Source organism: Prorops nasuta, unplaced genomic scaffold (assembly GCF_024137725.1).
Source record: "Prorops nasuta isolate Cenicafe-Biocafe unplaced genomic scaffold, Cenicafe_Pnas_1.2 PNAS00006, whole genome shotgun sequence".
Classification (NCBI taxonomy): Eukaryota; Metazoa; Arthropoda; class Insecta; order Hymenoptera; family Bethylidae; genus Prorops; species Prorops nasuta.
The window spans coordinates 7,705,011-7,722,306 of record NW_027116803.1 but is presented as its reverse complement, the minus strand read 5'-3'; the positions used below and the strand labels follow the sequence as shown (position 1 = coordinate 7,722,306).

Genomic DNA, 17,296 nt, shown 5'->3' with positions numbered 1-17,296 from the left:
TATATGCTCTCCAGAGGAACAAATGGTATGCAGCACGAGAATCCCATCGACTCTCTTATTAATTAGACGCAAACATCGCACGGTTTGCTTCTAATTGATATTAGATACACATTTGTAAAGGATCCTTCGCGGCAGACACGAGTGTCCCGAAGTCCTTATTCGTCGAATGTCATCGTTCCTAGCGGAGTTGCGATTATTGCAGAAATCGAGCTATAGTTGCAGGAGGAACCTTTCGTCCGTTGGTGTTAGAGTCGCTCGGTGGCCGGGATGGGTCGATAATTGGAGGACGAGGGCGCGCGCACCTCTGCGTGTAAATCGTGAAAATCGCGAAATTTCACTGGTTCTTATCCGAGGACAATGCTGCACGCACCGAAACCCTGTGAAAAATGAGAATTTATTATCTGGAAATGGGTTTGCTGGTGGAAAATCGATAATATATATATATATAGGAAAGAAGCACAGAGCTGCTGGTCGAGTCGTCTATCGCACCCTCGAATCTGTCGATGCGGTACAAGGTCCAAATCGAATTATCTCAGGCGCAATGAAGCAGCTTACCGCTGCTTCGTCCCTCCAATTAGGCTTGAAATTCAAGCGTCGCCGCACTTTGATTCGAGCAAAGGGAAATTGGATTCGCCTTGGAGATCCGGGAGAGTCAGCTACATTGTATATATATATATATATATATATATAGGTATTCGCAGGTGCTAAACAAACGAGCGACGATATAAGTAGGAATTAGAAACAATCGGTCGAGATCTCTGCTATCGAGCAATCATCAGATCTGTGTATGCAGTACACTGGACGATAATAGATATTTGGGGGAATGACGAAAATTTAATGATTTCAGTATTCTTCGCAGGACGACGCAGGACTTATACGTAAGTCTGGCTAAGATCTGGGCTTAGAAAATCCAAGGAAATAATCCCGATTCCTGATGTTTTCCCATGTAACATCCCTCCGTGTCTCCCTGATCCATGGTCGCAAGGCGAGGGAAAGGAAGAGGAAGGAAGGAAAGAAATGAACGATCGGGACTATGGTCATTCGTTATTACACAATTCCTCCCCTCTCTGTCTTATCTCGAATAGTCTAGCATTGCAATCTTCGTTACTAACAAGATTTCATTCGGTTCGTAATTAGTGAAACGCCCACGGTCCTAAAGAGACTCTGCTTTTGCTCTGGTAATCGCTTGATATGGTATGTCTGCAACTGCATGCGAGATTCCTCACGTACTTTCTGTGCTGTCTTCTCTTCTTTTTTTTTTCGTTTTTCGTTTCTTGGGTTTCCCTTTTTATCACTGTGACACGCGGGAGCTATTCGACGTTTCCAATTCCATCCTCTATGTTTCTTCATAGCGGTGATCTTCTCATCGATATATAAATCTGTGTGTGCGACCACACCATGCAATGATCCGCTTCATCGAAAAGCTCTCGTCGTTGTCTCTTAAAGCTTATTCCACTGTCACGCTCGATCCCCCAAGTTATGCTACCAGATCTGTGATCAACGCAGAGAATTAAAAGTCTTTTGTGATGCAAAAGTGAGATTGTGGTATCGCGAAGGCTTGGCGATCGAGAGTGAGCAGCAGTGATTTTTCGTTGATTCGTGTATTTGTTGAATGTTTAATAATCTATGTGGGACTGTGATTCTAATTGATTTATTGCAACTTGGCGTAGAAGGTCGAGAATGCGTGAATTGCGGAGCTACCTCGACGCCACTTTGGAGACGGGATGGTACCGGTCATTACCTCTGTAACGCCTGCGGTCTTTACTACAAGATGAACGGCCAAAATCGACCACTCATCAAGCCCAAACGACGCCTGGTAAGTACCTAAGCTATCTTCCATCTTCCTATACATTATTTCGTTCACATCAAATGTAAATTCGCGCGCAACAATCGTTTGACAAACTGGTAAAACAAGACTCGATTCCATGCCACTTGACACATTCGTCCCCTAATGAGCATCTTTCATGAATAATAAGTAGTAGGAACCACCATTCACCCATCGCCTGGCTAACGAAGACGAGCCAAAGGATATATAGAATGTTAAAACAATTCTCTTTTGGACAAAAATCTGCACGAAATGTGTATACGTATAAACAATATTCTAATAAGCGAGCACTTTTAATCGATGCTACATGTTAGATATTTTCGCTTGATCCCTTTGCTGGCTATTGCTTTCGCTGTATTTTCTTCTGTCGCAAAAAATAACTCCACAGACCTTGTGTAGTAGTATATTTATTCGTCTTGCTTATTTCATAGTTGATCAGCTACTATTAGGAATCTCGTACGGAGGAGAACTAGTGGTCCTGTAACTTGGAGGGGGGGGGGGGGGCATTTACAAATGGTGTAACAATTCACTAATAATTATCGAACGCTTCTTCGTACATTTTCGAACAAAGAACAAGAACAAATTTAACGCTATAATGATAGTGATAATGTACACAGCAAAATATATATACCTATTGTATCAACACGTAAAGATTTGCTAGAAAATCCTAACGTAACCACAAAACCAAATCTCCGAAACACCTATACCAATCAAAACGAACGATACTTTGGTTGTAATAAAACAATTTCAAAGGACTCTCTCGAATAATTAAATGGAAGATTCGTTTATCCGAAAAGATTCGCGCAATTCTGATAAAACGCTAATATCGTTTTCTTTTTTTTTTTTTTTTTTTTTTTTCATGAAACTTGACACAGTCTACCATACATCCATCCCCACCAATATTCCAAACTCTTCGTATGGCACAAACGGTTGATGCAAATATTGATCGAGAGATTTACATTTCGCATTCGTAAAATTACGTCCTTGATCGTTTCCTTCGTGCAGCGAGTTACACATACTTGATTAATCTCCAGTGCATATACCTATATATATATATACAAACTTATATCTCTCGCGATATTATACATATACATAGAGATGTTGCAGCAATCAGAATGCAAGATAAAACAAGGTCAAGTTAATTTCCTGTAGAAACTGATTAGTAACCGGCTCGTCTCGACGAACGCGAGTATCGTGTATAAACGATGCAAAATGGCTATCTATTGGCTCTCGCACATTATTAAATGCTCATAATCGATATATTAATAATAGTCGTGTACAGATATCTAAAGAGGATGTATTGTCTTTTGCGGGCTGACAAATTATTTTTTCTTTTCCACGCACGGAAAGAATAGTGGGGAGGGGGGAATGGATAAATTATACGAATGTAATGTTATATAGGTGGTACGATATGGCGGAAGGGAGATTGGAGGCTTGGGATATGGGCATTGGAGAGAGAGAGAGAGAGAGAGAGAGAGGGAGAGCGTGGCTCGATCGATATCTCAGACCTCAGTCTCGGAGAGCGAACAGTGGCCAGAGCAGCTAGCTTTCGTGCGATCAGCTCGTAGAATCGTGTAAATCCGATCTATTTTCGGCGTCTCGGCTGGCACCTACGTAAACGGAACGGCTACGTCCCTGATGTACCGTGCAGGAACTCGATATCGAGCACTTCCCCCCTGCTCTCTCTCTCTCTCTCTCTCTTTCTCTCTCTCTCTCTCTACCCACCTTATTTTTTTACCCTCTTCTCTTCCGCCTCTCCCACTTTATCCAATTAACCGTTCCATCTCCGCGCGCGCGGGAATACTCCCTCTAAAAGCGTCAGGGTTATTTCATAATCACGCGTGCACACACGTACACGAGGATTCCACGAAATTTACAGGAAATTATCTACCTGTCCCTTATACTCGCTTGGCAGCGCGATTACGCGACGAGGGACAAATATTTTCACGCGTTGACAAACGGTACCGCCCAGCCATCAGTCAGCGCCACGAATTAGGAGAAGAGTTGTTTGAAATTATCGATTGATAATGCTTGTATATATATGCATATGTATATCGCACATGTGCGCGTAAACGGCTGAGAGCGTCGCAGCAATAAAATATGTATCGGCCCCAAAGTGGTGGGCGTAGCTCATCCCATGCACGTGTGTCACACTTTCGTCGACTGTAATTTTCTTCTTGCGGTTGCCTTTTCGGTATCGTTTATGAAAGCAATTTGTCCAGAGAGCACCTTTACCCATGCACGTGGGAGTCGAATTAAAAATGCATACAGTGATTCGGACGAGAGCTGCACCCCTCCCACCCTCCTCGTACCCTCGATATTATAGGTTGTCTCGAACGACCTCTTCTTGATCGATTGCGTTTCTTCGAACACCGATCGACACTTTGCCACTCTCTCTCTCTCTCTCTCTCTCTCTCTCTCTCTCTCTCTCTCTCTCTCACCACGCTCGCTAGTCGCTATATATACTATAACGTAATGATGGAAATTATTGTCCATCATGGTCCTCCTCCCTTCTCATTGAAAAATCCTCTCGACTCGTCTAGCCTCGCAACCATTCTCTCGATTATCGCAAACAATTTCACCGATGCATTTCTATTATGTAAATTATTAAAACTCTCGCTTTTGGATCGATATTCGATATGCTCGTTACATCGTGCGAGCATATAATATACATTTATATACGTGTGTTTTGAAAGCAAGCGCATTTAGCACAACATGTTGCATTTTTAGTACAAGTATGGGAACCGAACGGTCCGGTCACAGATGTGTCGCCCAAAAGGAGAGATCACGTACGATACGATACGATCTGGGAAACAAAAGTGTCCACCAGGTACGAGTCTCCGTTGTGTGTGTGTGTGTGTGTGTGTGGACGTCTGGCAGAAATACGCAGGAGGGCATGATGTGTGCCTACTGTGCGTAGCTATAAAAAAAAACTCGTGGTACATCCTTTCTCTATGAATATATATATATACACACACACAGCGGGTATTCCACATCGCTTCTTCTTTCCGTTCCCTGCCACTGTGGCTCTCAATCTACATCGCACAATTTTTCCCCTACCCCAAAGCCCTTTATTACAGACACTGGTGTGCACGTATGTATACGCTGTTGTAGTTGTAGGGCGGTGTGTGTTGGTCGCCGCCGGTCGGTAGCACATCCACAGGCACACGTTTGACAGTTCACGAATCCTGCCAAGGTGAGTTGAGTTCCGATGGGGCAGATAGCAAGGGTTGAAACCCCCGTACCATCGACCTCCGCCATGTTTGATCTTCCGGCCAGATATAAGTCGCTCGAACAGCTGGGAAATTTCGTTTTTTACTCTATTTCTCCTCCTCCTCCTCCTCCCTCCTTCGTAAGCATACTATATATATATATATATATATATATATATATGAAGAGAAGACGAAGAAGCAGAATTGGTCCAAACATTCGCGCGACCGCAAAGACTGTATACTCTAAAAATCCTGTTGATAACCAAACGAACCAAATTTATATATATACATGTGGCAAGTATAAAATTGATGATAAACGTACTTTGTTGAGGTATAAGGCGCGCGTCAGTGCAGGGAAGCAGAGGTATGCAATTAAATTCAAGATAAATATAGAGTTTAACCGGGGGTTAGAGAGAGAGAGAGAGAGAGAGAGAGAGTAGTAGCTGAAGGAGGGATGATCATTAAAATTGGAAAGTATCGACAGGTCCAGATGCGCGGTGCGCGCGCGAGCGCGAGCGCGAGAGAGCTTGCTATCCATTAAAAGGAAAGGATGCCGATGGACCGACCGAGAGGATAGGATGAGGATCACGATCAAAGTGATTCTTGGCGACGTCACGTTGAGCCAATCTTTAAAGTAAAGCCACTGTGTGAGAGAGCAACGGTGGAGTGTGTAGTGGTATATATATATATATATATATGTAAGCAAGCTGTATAATGGTATAGGGAAGGGAAGGGGAGGAGGAGAAGAGAGAAGCTATAAGCTTCTGCTTGGATCGAGTCGCTCGTTAACGGCTGTCCTACACGCTCTCCTGCTCTCTTCCCTTTCTTTTCTCGTCCTCCCGATCCTTATCGTATACGCCATGCCATTGCATGCACTGCTGCAACCAACTTACGGTCCTCCAGGCGTTCCTGGACATTCCTACGCTCTTCTCCTCCCCCCTCTCCTCTCATCTCTTTCGTCCTCCGTTAACCGTTCACGCGCGATCCAAACAACGCGAGCCACGCGCACTCTCTCCAACACACACACACATACGAGCACACACGAGGTTCCGTATTTTATCCTAAAACTGAAAATCTTAAATCGGTAGACGAACGAGTACGGGGAAATAACGTTGGAGAAAAATATTCGACAGTGCCTTGGTGAATATTGAGAAGAAAGAAGTCCTGTAGGAATTAAGGTGGTTCGAAAAATATTCAACGCTGTCTTTGCGTTCTCCAATGTCGTGCAAGGTCACGTATGTCCATGAGGTACCACTGATGGTTGGACATGGAAGCTATCGCATCGATCGTTACCGCCACTCTTCGCGCGTGAAACATCACGGTATATTTGCTTAGAAGGACAAAAGACACGTATTTGATATAGTTGGACGTAGGAAGGGATCGGTTGGCGTAAAAATTAGTGGCCGGACGACGTGTAAACGCGTCAAATGAATTCTATCGCCAACGTCTCGGCGAGAAATTTATTTGATCGAGCGAGAAGAGAGCGGCTTCCTGGACTAATTCGAGCACGACGCCACGGGATACGCGTTACGAGTTGAAAAATCACACAGCCTCTGGGCAATAGTAGGGAGGGGGGAGGTCATGGACGACCGAACTTTCGGTCCCGGTGCGCGATGCTATCGCTTACAGGAGTGGAGTGTCTCTACGGGTAGCCAGAATCCATGGACGATATTCGAAGAGGGGCAGAGGGGTAGAGAGAGAGAGAGAGAGAGACGAGAGAGCGGAAAACAGAAAAGGAAGGAAGAACGTTCATGGGGGTTATCCATATATGATCTCTCTGTCCGGAAAATGAATAGTTACCCGTATAGCGTGGCGCGTCGCGCTGAAAAAGCTGCATTATCTGGCATTCGCGTGCCATGCTCGACCATTGTATCCAAGGCGCGTTAAAGGCTTCGTATATATATATATATATATATATATAGGTATATAGAGATTGACTCAACGCATTCGAATCGCTAAACCCTCGCGCGGAACAAACCAAAAATTCCCTAATCGACCATACAGAACGAGGATCGTCTCGTTTGGAACGATAAACGATCGAGAACGAGTTTTTCCCCTTCTTTTTCACCGGCTTTTTCTCACGAGCCACGAGTGATCGATATATATATATATATATATATATATATACAGGCGAGCGATAACGCGGAGTACTTAATATTAATCGATTATGCACGATTAAGCAAGTGGCGAGCCTCCGCGGATACTCGGCCAGCTCGTGTACAACGCTGCGCACACCGGTTATTCATATTTTCACAGAAAGAGAGAGAAAGAGAGAGAGAGGGAGAGAGCGTGTGTAATTAAGCGACTGGTAACGAGTCTCTTTGATTATCTTTACAAATTATCGCTGTTAGCGCGACTCGTTTGATTTTTGACGCGAGTATCGTGTCGGCAAAGAGAGAGAGAGAGAGAGAGAGAGAGAGAGAGAGAGACGCAAAAGTATAGATTGGTGTTGGTGGTGGTGATTTGTGCGCCTCGAGTCAATCGAGGCTTCTGTCCGGATTGCGCTGGACGCGCGTTTTCATTTGACTCTGGTGCGCGGCTTGGTATACACATGCACACATATACATACACACCATCACTATGCGGTGGCGGCATTGGCCGCGCGCTGGCACGGGACGGTGACTGAATTATGTACCAGATGCAAATACGATTCGTATTGTCCGGTGCCGCCGGTCTGCTCCATCCATCTTTCAACTTCCTTGAAAATTCCCCTCATGAAATCGAGATTTACATCCGTTCACACTCTCAATACGACGTTCGCTGGATATAGCGTCATAGCGAGTAGCATATAGACTGATACACACGCGCGATCGACTCCCAGAGTTCTAAACCCGCGATCTACGATTCGCCAGTTGTATTTATATATATAAAATTCGCAAATGAAATATAATCCACTTGTAGGCCTAAATCTCTGCATGCATTGCATTCTCTTTCGAATGGAGAGGAGAGATCACACGGCCGAAGATTATAAATAAAAAATGTTCGCACCGTTCAATTTCATTACATATAGTAGAAGAAGAAGAAGAAGAAAGAAGGAGGTCTCAGTGTGGCGAGACGCAGGCTGCATCCTATAAGGCATCCTCCTCGCAGATAGCGCGAACGAGGCAAGAAGATACGAGCCAATTAGATGGGCGTGCACAGTCCTACCGAAATAAATCCCGTCGAGTAACACAGTATTTCTCCGATAGAGAGCGAGAAAGCACGAGAGTATATATATATATATATAGAGCCAAGGTGCGAGAGAAGCCACCTTATACGAATCGCTGTAACCTATTAACTTGTAAATTGCTTCCGACTGTTGTGGGCGGGAGGAGAGCTCTGCGTGTGCGTGTGCGTGCGTGGCAGAGGCGCGCTAGTGGCCAGTTGGCGCGCGCATAAATTCGCCAAATAAATCCCGCGCTTGTCGTCCGGCGAAACGAGACTCGTATAGTAGCGTTATTGCTGCTCCTGCGCGACCATCGCTTTGCCGTTTTAAACTCCCCTGATAAATAAATGATGGAGCTCGCACTCTCTCTCTTCCTCTATACCACGTGTACTATATATATATATATATATATGTTAGAATTTGATTTTAACAGAGTTTCCAGGTATAAGTACGATTGTCTTAATGGAACACTGTCAGTCACTAGCGCGAACTTAAACTTCACCTTTTTCTATATTTTGCTGAAATCACAGCAGCCCATCTTTGGCGCCTGTCGAAGACTGCTCGACTTTCCAATGTTATGCGCAGATCTAACATTCGGAAAAATAACGACATCGAAACGTTAAAAATGCATACATCACCCAGTTACTTAAAGAAATCTTTTAGATGTATTTTAGTCAATTGAATGACAAAAAGATGTCCATAAGAGAACTTGTAGTCAAGTGTGCTGCATGGGTGCTTATCAGCGTTATTAGCTCTTTTTCTAACATATACATAAGCCCAAAAACAAATTCTTCTCACTGCGTTCATGAATATCTCGATTCATTCTTTCTCTCTTTCTCTCATTGTAATATAATCAGGTGCCTCGAATAATATCACGAATATTGTAAGATTTCATTGGATCAAAGTTTGTCAACGATGATTTTCTCCTAATGAATTTCCAGAGCTTACCGTGTCACGAAAGATAAATTTACGGGTTTGTATAGGTGAGTTTCAATGGCTTTATCGTTGGGGTAGTTTTTAGTGATGGAGTGGAGAATGCAAGTAACGCGAAGCGCAAAGAGCCATGGAAGCGGAGTTTATAAAAGCTCTCTCGTCACACAGAGAGAGAGAGAGAGAGAGAGAGAGAGAGAGAGAGAGAGAGAGGATGCAATCCTTTTCCCAGTTCTGAGAACGCCACCGGTTTACTGGTTGTAGTATGTATATATAGTAATATAAAGGTTGGGAGTAGTAGGGACACGTTAGGAAGCACAAGCAGCAGCAGCGGATCCCCAGGGCAGCTGCGCGCGCTATCATTGGCTGGGATCTCTCTGTATCCCACCCGTGGCCGGAAAACGACCCCTCCAGCAATTAAGAACCAATCCGATCTGTTCGTCAGTCGAGCCAAGGGTTGCTTGACGTTCCAGTCCGCCTCTCCCCTCTTTTCTCTATGTACAAACGCGTACCTCACACGTTTTATTATTCGCCTCTTCTCTCCCCTTCTCTTTATTCGTTCTCCAATCGCCAAAAACTCTAAAACAGATCGAATTACTCCTCTGTCCCACTCCCCGACGCATCTACACGTACGCTCTCTCTTATATATATATATTAGGTGCATGCGTTGCGCGTTCTAATTACCACTGCGCACGGTTTGGCCTCTCCCCCCCCCCCCCCTTCCCTCTGGTGCTCCCGCAAAAGTCGTGACAATGAACGGCCGTAAAAAGCCGAGTGTTAAAGGTTGAATCTGAAAGGATCTCGTCCTGCCAGTCCATAAATCGTGAAAATAAGCGCGGGAGGAGGTCGCTGCTGCTGGAGAGTCGCAGGTTGCCTCGCCGTCCCTTGCTCGATCCCTACGGCCACGAAAAACGCGCGCTACTCCGCACGGTGGCGAGCGAGGGAGCGAGCGCGCGCGCGTCCCGATAAATCAAACTGGCGTGAAAATCAATTGTGAGACACACTCGGCTCTTGCGTGTGCGGGGCTTCCACCCTCCCCCTTCCTCACCTCGCGCCCCTCACTACATCTTCTTTATTCTTATAAATAGCTTCGATCGTACGCGCCGATGCCTCTTCGTCGTTTCCTGCTTTTTTCTCATTTTCATTTTTCGAGCTCCCGTTCGATCCGGAACTTTCTCAATTCTTTTTTAACTACTGTGCTTTTTCGTACAAACCTTGTACATTTCGTCAGGCATATTTCAATCAATTGTATATAGATATACAAATATATAGTATAAGGTGCCACTCTCCGTGAGTCGAGTCTGTTTCAATGGTCGCACGGTAAGAGTGCTCCAGATTGTTCGTACTATACTTGTATATATATTATGGACACGCGTAGCTTTGTCGTATTGTTCCAATTCATTGCATAGTAGTAGAAGTACTGTTTTTTTGCTTCATGAGTCTAATTGTTTGAATTATACAAAGTCAAATGTAATACCTTTTAAGAAGGGCAACCATCTCTCTCGCGTCTATACTTTTTACTCCTTGGATTGATTTTGTTGGTCGCGTCGCTTTGTCTCACCTCATCTACTTAATGGAGCTTCTTGTTCAACCGAGTTGCTGGAATTTTATAATAAAGCTATAGTCATGCCACTCGCAAAGTTGCTGTCGATAGGGCTGCTTAGACTTTTCTCCCCCCCCCCCCCTCCCTCTCTCTCTCTCTCTCTCTCTCTCTCTCTCTATCTCGTTTTTCTCTCTAGACCCGAGTCACCTTCTTTTGTGCGCCCGTTCGTCTCTGTGTCGAATCGCATTAGTCAGTCTCAGTCGTCAAGCGGCGCGCAAGGTGAAGGAGGAAGAAGAGGACGCGCGCGAGTGAGAGAGGGAGAGGGAGAGGCGAGGCAAAGTCAATACGGACGAGAAGCCGCGCAAACTCCGTGATCCGCCAATGCCAGTGTTGCTCGGCAAGCGCATGCTTTGCTTTTGCCGAGACACGCCAAACGCGCGCGCGCGCGAGAGAGAGAGAGAGAGAGAGAGAGAGAGAGAGAGAGAGAGAGAGAGAGAGAGAGAAACGGACGAATCTTGGGGAAGCCTAAGAAAATCAACGAAGAGACAGCCAATTGCCAATGTAGGATATATACATGGATTAGACGATAGTTCATCCTTTGAAAAATAATTATAGAAACTCGTAGTGCGAGAATCTCGAAATAATCAAATTTTCTCTCGCTTTTATAACTCACTGAATTATACTCGTACATGTAAAGGAGAGACACGTTGCTACACGGACTGTCTCTCTCTTCTCAGTGGTCGCGCGTCGGCACGAGAGAAAAGTACACGGGAAGTGAAACAGCCAAAGGGTTCGCATCGGAATTTTTATTAGCAAGCTCGAATACATCGTATTATGCATTCTCAAAACATTCGCGCGCGTATTTTATTACGAAAGGGATATTTTATGTCGCTTGACAATATCCTCCGAGTATATCGTCTTGTTCGCTCTCGTCCACACTAATATACATATATATATATATATACTCTCTACTATAAGGATTTCTTAAATACGCTTGGCCGCGAATACGAAGCAGCGCAATTTCAGGGAAACTTTTGCAAAAGTTTGGCAGAAATCCACAACAAAGTTTCTTGCCAGGAAGGAATTATTTTTTGTTCATTCGTATATATATAGGGATCGAGGGATACATACGATTGGAGGTGAGAATTTTTCCAATGGTGATAGGTAGAAGAGAGGGGGTGGGGGTGGATTCGCCGTGACTCGATGGTCGTGGTGCGGTTGGCCGGGGTGAGCGACAAATAATGGCCGTTGCGGTTGGCGTTATTTATCGTGGTAGCCGCGTGCACACGCGATCTACGAGCACAAGCGGCGCAGAGTCGAGCCGACCGCTCTGACAATTTTCAGCGATAACGCGTCACTGTGCGAGCTTGGCTTCTACTCGCGAGCGATTAGTGATTAGTCTCGCGAGCGACTCACCGTACACCCTTCACCTTCGCGTGTATACCAGTTGCCACGCGAATTTCCGACACCCAAAATAACGATTCGTCTTCCGAACCATCACCCACCAGTTATATAATCCATTTTCGAACCGTCCATCTAAATTTCTATATATACGTAATGGAAAAACAACTCGATTGCTCTGCGGATCGACTCCAAACAAATTTCTCCACCACTATATATATATATATACCTATTGCAATCTCCGTCGGCTTACGTATATATATATATATATATATATTTATTACCAGTGTACGAACGCACGAACGAGGACGCAAGCGGCATTCGAAGCGACAATTCCGGACTTTAGTGCCACTGCTGCACCACTGGATGCTCCTTGTGTATATATATATCTATATATAGTAAACTCGCTCGAATCCACATTCAGGAAGATTGGTAGAAACTGCGGTAACTGGAGCTTTCCTATATATATACTTGTGAAGGTGCAATATTTATTCTCGCTATTTCTCTCCGCTGAAAAGTCTTTTTCCTCCCCTCAATAAATATTATAATGATTATTATCTGTTTTCTTCCCTACCGATTAAAGTTTGACTCTCTTATCAATCGTGCATTCCTAATCGCGGTTGAACGATCATTATATCGAGGAGGGAAAAACACGAGGACGAAATAAAGAGTCTCGGTGAACATTTACCATCCGCTCGGATCGCGCAAACAACAATGGAGACAACATAATGACGCTATAAATAAATAATAATGCCACGGTCTATGCGCGATAGAAAGGCTTTATTGCTTATGTGCGGCTTCGCGCTGCATCTATTATTCCGCAACGCGCGAACCGACGCGAGCCGACGCGGCCCGACTCGAACCGACGCGACGAGCAAGAGTGAAAATCAACATTCGTCATTGGCCATGCTTTTAAATGACGTATATAGGTTCCAATAGCAACGAGCCTCGATCCTCGAAACACACATATAATATATGCCTGACTCGTAGGACATTTTCTTGGAAAAAAAAAGTAGCCGCTGGCGAGGGTCGTTGGAGAACCTTTCCTTATATTTTCTACGTGTATATATACACAATGCCTATACTATATAGGGCATAGGCGTTATCGGCATAAAAAATTCTCAAACTGCTGAGATAGATAAGATTTGGCGGGACACGTAGAGGTTGTAAGCAGTATTTATCGATTTCAATTTGTCAGAGGGGCTGGAATAGAGTGGAAATAACCGTGTGGCAGGAAAAGACATCGGGAAAGATTTTTATCGGAACGGTGAGAGAAAATGTAGCGTGTCACGGCTAGGAAGGAATTGATCGTGGCGTAGGAGGCAAACTGACAGCCTCTAAAATAATGAGACCTAAGACCAATCGAGCTGTTTCGAAAAAATCACTGCGCTGCCAAATGCCACGTGTGACCAATCACTGATATCTTTAATAGTGAGCACCGTGCTCCTGCAATTTCTTTCTTTTTTTCCTTTAATATCAAAGACGAAAAAATAAATTTTCCCGACACAGCAGTCAACACCTGTCGATTTACAACAGAAAAATTCTCGTCGTTCGTGGAACCTTTTTCAATCCTATATATAAATGCCAACGTTATTAAACATTTCCTCGATTTCGACATCTCGAAACAGAATTTCGAACATTCGCGCATTACACTCGAGATATAAGATTCGCGCAGTTTTATAGAAAAACAAACTTAATAGGCACTTGTCGCAATTAAGAATTACCTCGCTAAATTCGATATTGAGAATCCGATAAAATCAGCGAGAGGTAAGTGACGCGATGCTGCCATGTATGCATAAATGTTGCGATGATAATGATGATGATGATATAGATACACACGAGTTTTGTCGATTAAAACTAGACGTTTCTCGTTTATTTTTTTGAATGGCTAGCTTTTGAGAAAGCTTATCTCATTGATAGTGGCTTTAGATCCGTGGAAGAGTTGGCCACCTTGCTCCAATAAGTCAAACAGGATATATTCAGTGGTGCGCTGTATTGCTTTCTCTCTCTCCGTCGTACGCACGCGCGCGCTGCGGTCATTGCGCACATTGTACGAGAAACGCGCGTGCGTGCGTACGTGCGTAAATAGACGAGAGAGACAGTGCGTTGCACAACCACGCGGACGCACGCGTATACATATACATATATATATATATATATACGTAAGTTTGCGTGCGAGCGCGTGCGGCACGCTGAAAAATCTAAAAATCACGAGTGACTCGCACGCTGCTAGCTCGAGCTGTCGTCACGCCTCCTCTCGCGTGTGTACACTCCGCACTCCAACATGGGCACGAGCACGATGCCAAGAGCACTCTTGTAACAGCATTTAAATGCCACACGATCGACGAGCGAGCGCGAGCGCGAACGCGAACGCGCGCCCTCGGACTCGAAGTACACCTGGATCGTTGCCTCTTGGAGCTTGTCTTATATTACTCTGCCAACACGTCCGGTAGCCTCTACGACTATCCTGCGAATTCAGGAATATGTAAGCAGGGCCTGTATACCTAGAGTCCTTCTCTCTCGCACAGTTTTTTACACGTTCCTCTCTTTTTTATATATATATATATATATCACTTAATTTCTTTAATATGTTTTCCGACGGTCGCGTACAATTTGACGATACACGTAGAATCTCATTATAAAAGCGGAGCACGCGTTCCCCAAACTCGAAGAGACCATCTTTAATGCTAATTCAGGTTTGATTTCCCAAACGAGTGGAATAGAGTAATCGTTGAATCTGGTTTACATGCCATTGGTATGGGTAATAAAATCGGTAGTAAATCGAGCGGTGTGTGTTTTGTTTAAATTAAAGGGGCGGTAATGATCGTAATATTATAATGACGATGGTAATGCAAAGAAGATATAATAAAGGTGTCGGCGAAGAGCGATCGTTCGAAAGTAAACGGGTGAAAATAAAGTTTTTCAGCCGAGAACCGTGCATGGCTTTCTTCATAATTGTGTTCACGGTTTGTTCGCGCAATTATTAGATACAACCCATTACAAACGTGTTACGTGATATTAAAGACTATTAAGAGTAAAAGTGAAAAGCTATTGAAGAAAACACAGCATCGCACGCACGCAGCTTTATTAGCATCTTACATTGTTGAAAAGTGAATGTTTTCGTACCATCTCCTTAATTCTCCTCGATCTTCCACTCGCTTTTACCTAATTTTCATAAAATTCTCATGAATACCGATCGTAATCGCGCTTAATATTTGGTTTGGTATGCAAATATTTCAAAGGGGGCAGAGGAAATGGAATCTGAGGAAAATGCAGTCTATATATATGTACAAGTTGTTTAGAGTGGACTCGCGCGACGCGACGCAGCAACAAGGTGTGGGTGTAGATTTGTGTGTGTGCGCGTAAAGAGGTCCAGGCTTCGCTGGTATGGAGAGGCTTGGGTGTGGCCATGACTAAAAGTTCACTAGAGCACATTTAACCGACTGACTGACTGACTGACTGACTGACTTTGCCGAGCGAACGGGCGAGTTAACGCGCAATGCACGAAGATATGGGCAAAAATCTTGCCACGGCTAATAATAACGAAGCTGATGGGAAGCTTTCGAATGAATTTCCATGCGCACACGCGGACTATATCAAAACTAATAGCATTTTATCTCTCCGATCTCCCATGTTCGCCTGCTTTCGCGCCCTTTTCACCGTTATACCTTACCTTATTCCTCCTTTATTCCAGCTGCCCCGCCCCCCCCCCTCTCTCCTTCATCGAGTCACGAATATATCTCACTTGAGCCGAGCACTCTTTTTTCCTCTCGGCTGGCGCAATTCGAGTTGGTTACTGCAACGTTAAACTATATATCGTGCAAGACACAGGAGAGGATTGAGATGTATTCTCTGTCAAAATCATACAAACATCGAACAATCTATAAACAAGAGAATTAAAATATGAAAATTTTCCATTCTCCACGATTCGAGTAGAAACGGTCACGTGTTCCCATCACCAGTGACGCGATTTTACTCGGACAAACAAACGCTCGAGACTGCATCGCGGTTATTCTCCTAAAAACTCGATGAATAATGATCGCGGCCATGATTATGAAAATTTATTTGGCATCCTGCAACTGAATCGGTGCTTTCGATTACTATGCTAACGTAAACACCATTAAGAATCGCTAATGAAGATGTAAGTCGCTTGGCACACGCTTATAAATAATGATTTTTTCAGCCAGCGCGAGTCGTGTATTTAGTTGGTTTAATTAATCATACTCAATGTAGATTAAACGACGCTGTATACGTTCGATCGACTGTATCGCCAATGTAACGCGCGCGCGACGACGACGACGACGACGACGGGGTATGCAGGCAAGCAGCGTTGATGCAGCATAATACCGCAGCGCGCGCCAATGGAAATATTTCGTCCCTGAAACAGGCTGACGGGAGTCGAGCATGATAATCGCGGCTCGACGTACCGCGCCAACTTTGAGTTTCTAATCTCCTTTCCGCGCTCTTCTCGTTTCTCTGTATCTATATATCGATCTATAACTATATCTATATGTATATATGTTCCAAAGAGCGAGAGTGGTTCGATTTGTTTGATTTTTCGTTTGATCGGTCTTATCGGAATTGCTCGTAGCGATCGAGGCTGAGGAAACGATCGTAGCGAGTGAAAAGGTGCAGCGGTCAGTTATGACCGGAACGATGACAAAATTACGAGAGGAGAGAGAAGAGTGTTGCGTCGTTCGGGTGTGCGAGAGCGCGGCGAAAATGATGCCATTAGAGTCTATCATCGTCGATAGATATCGTGGCGCGAGTATCGTTGGTTCGTGTGCGTGCAGGCGTGTATATATATATATATATATATATATATAAGATGCAGCGATCCAACTAACCGTATGCTAATAGCGTTTCGAACAAGCGTCCTATCATATCGTATATTATCCAACTGCGGATTACGGGCTACGAATTGCAATTATACGTTTGCGCTCGCGCATCCCCCCCCCCCCCCCTCCTCTTTTACCGGTATACTCGCCCGCGAGTCTCGCTCACCGAGACTTACCTGGCTCGATGGCTACTCGCGTCCAACCAGCTATAATTTAATGCTGCTTTTCAATAAGCCACGATTTTCCCGATCATTAGCACACGCTCGCTTATGACCGTTTTGCTTCCCTCACTCTCGTACCTCGCGTCTCATCGTTTTCACGACCCGATATAATAACCATTCCGACTCTTTCATTAGCACCGTTTAACAGCGCACGGCTGCCGGTGCTTGCAAATCAAATTAT

At 44.5% G+C, this 17,296-nt stretch overlaps 1 protein-coding gene across 1 annotated transcript in view; it reads left to right on the top strand.

Annotated features, from left to right (window-relative positions):
* Positions 1 to 17,296, top strand: part of LOC136774397 (GATA-binding factor C-like) — a 55,558-nt gene that overhangs the window by 15,503 nt on the left and 22,759 nt on the right. The window contains exon 4 of the mRNA XM_066728666.1: positions 1,671 to 1,812. Coding sequence (XP_066584763.1) covers positions 1,671 to 1,812 — 142 coding nt within the window. The remainder of the gene's footprint in view (positions 1 to 1,670; positions 1,813 to 17,296) is intronic.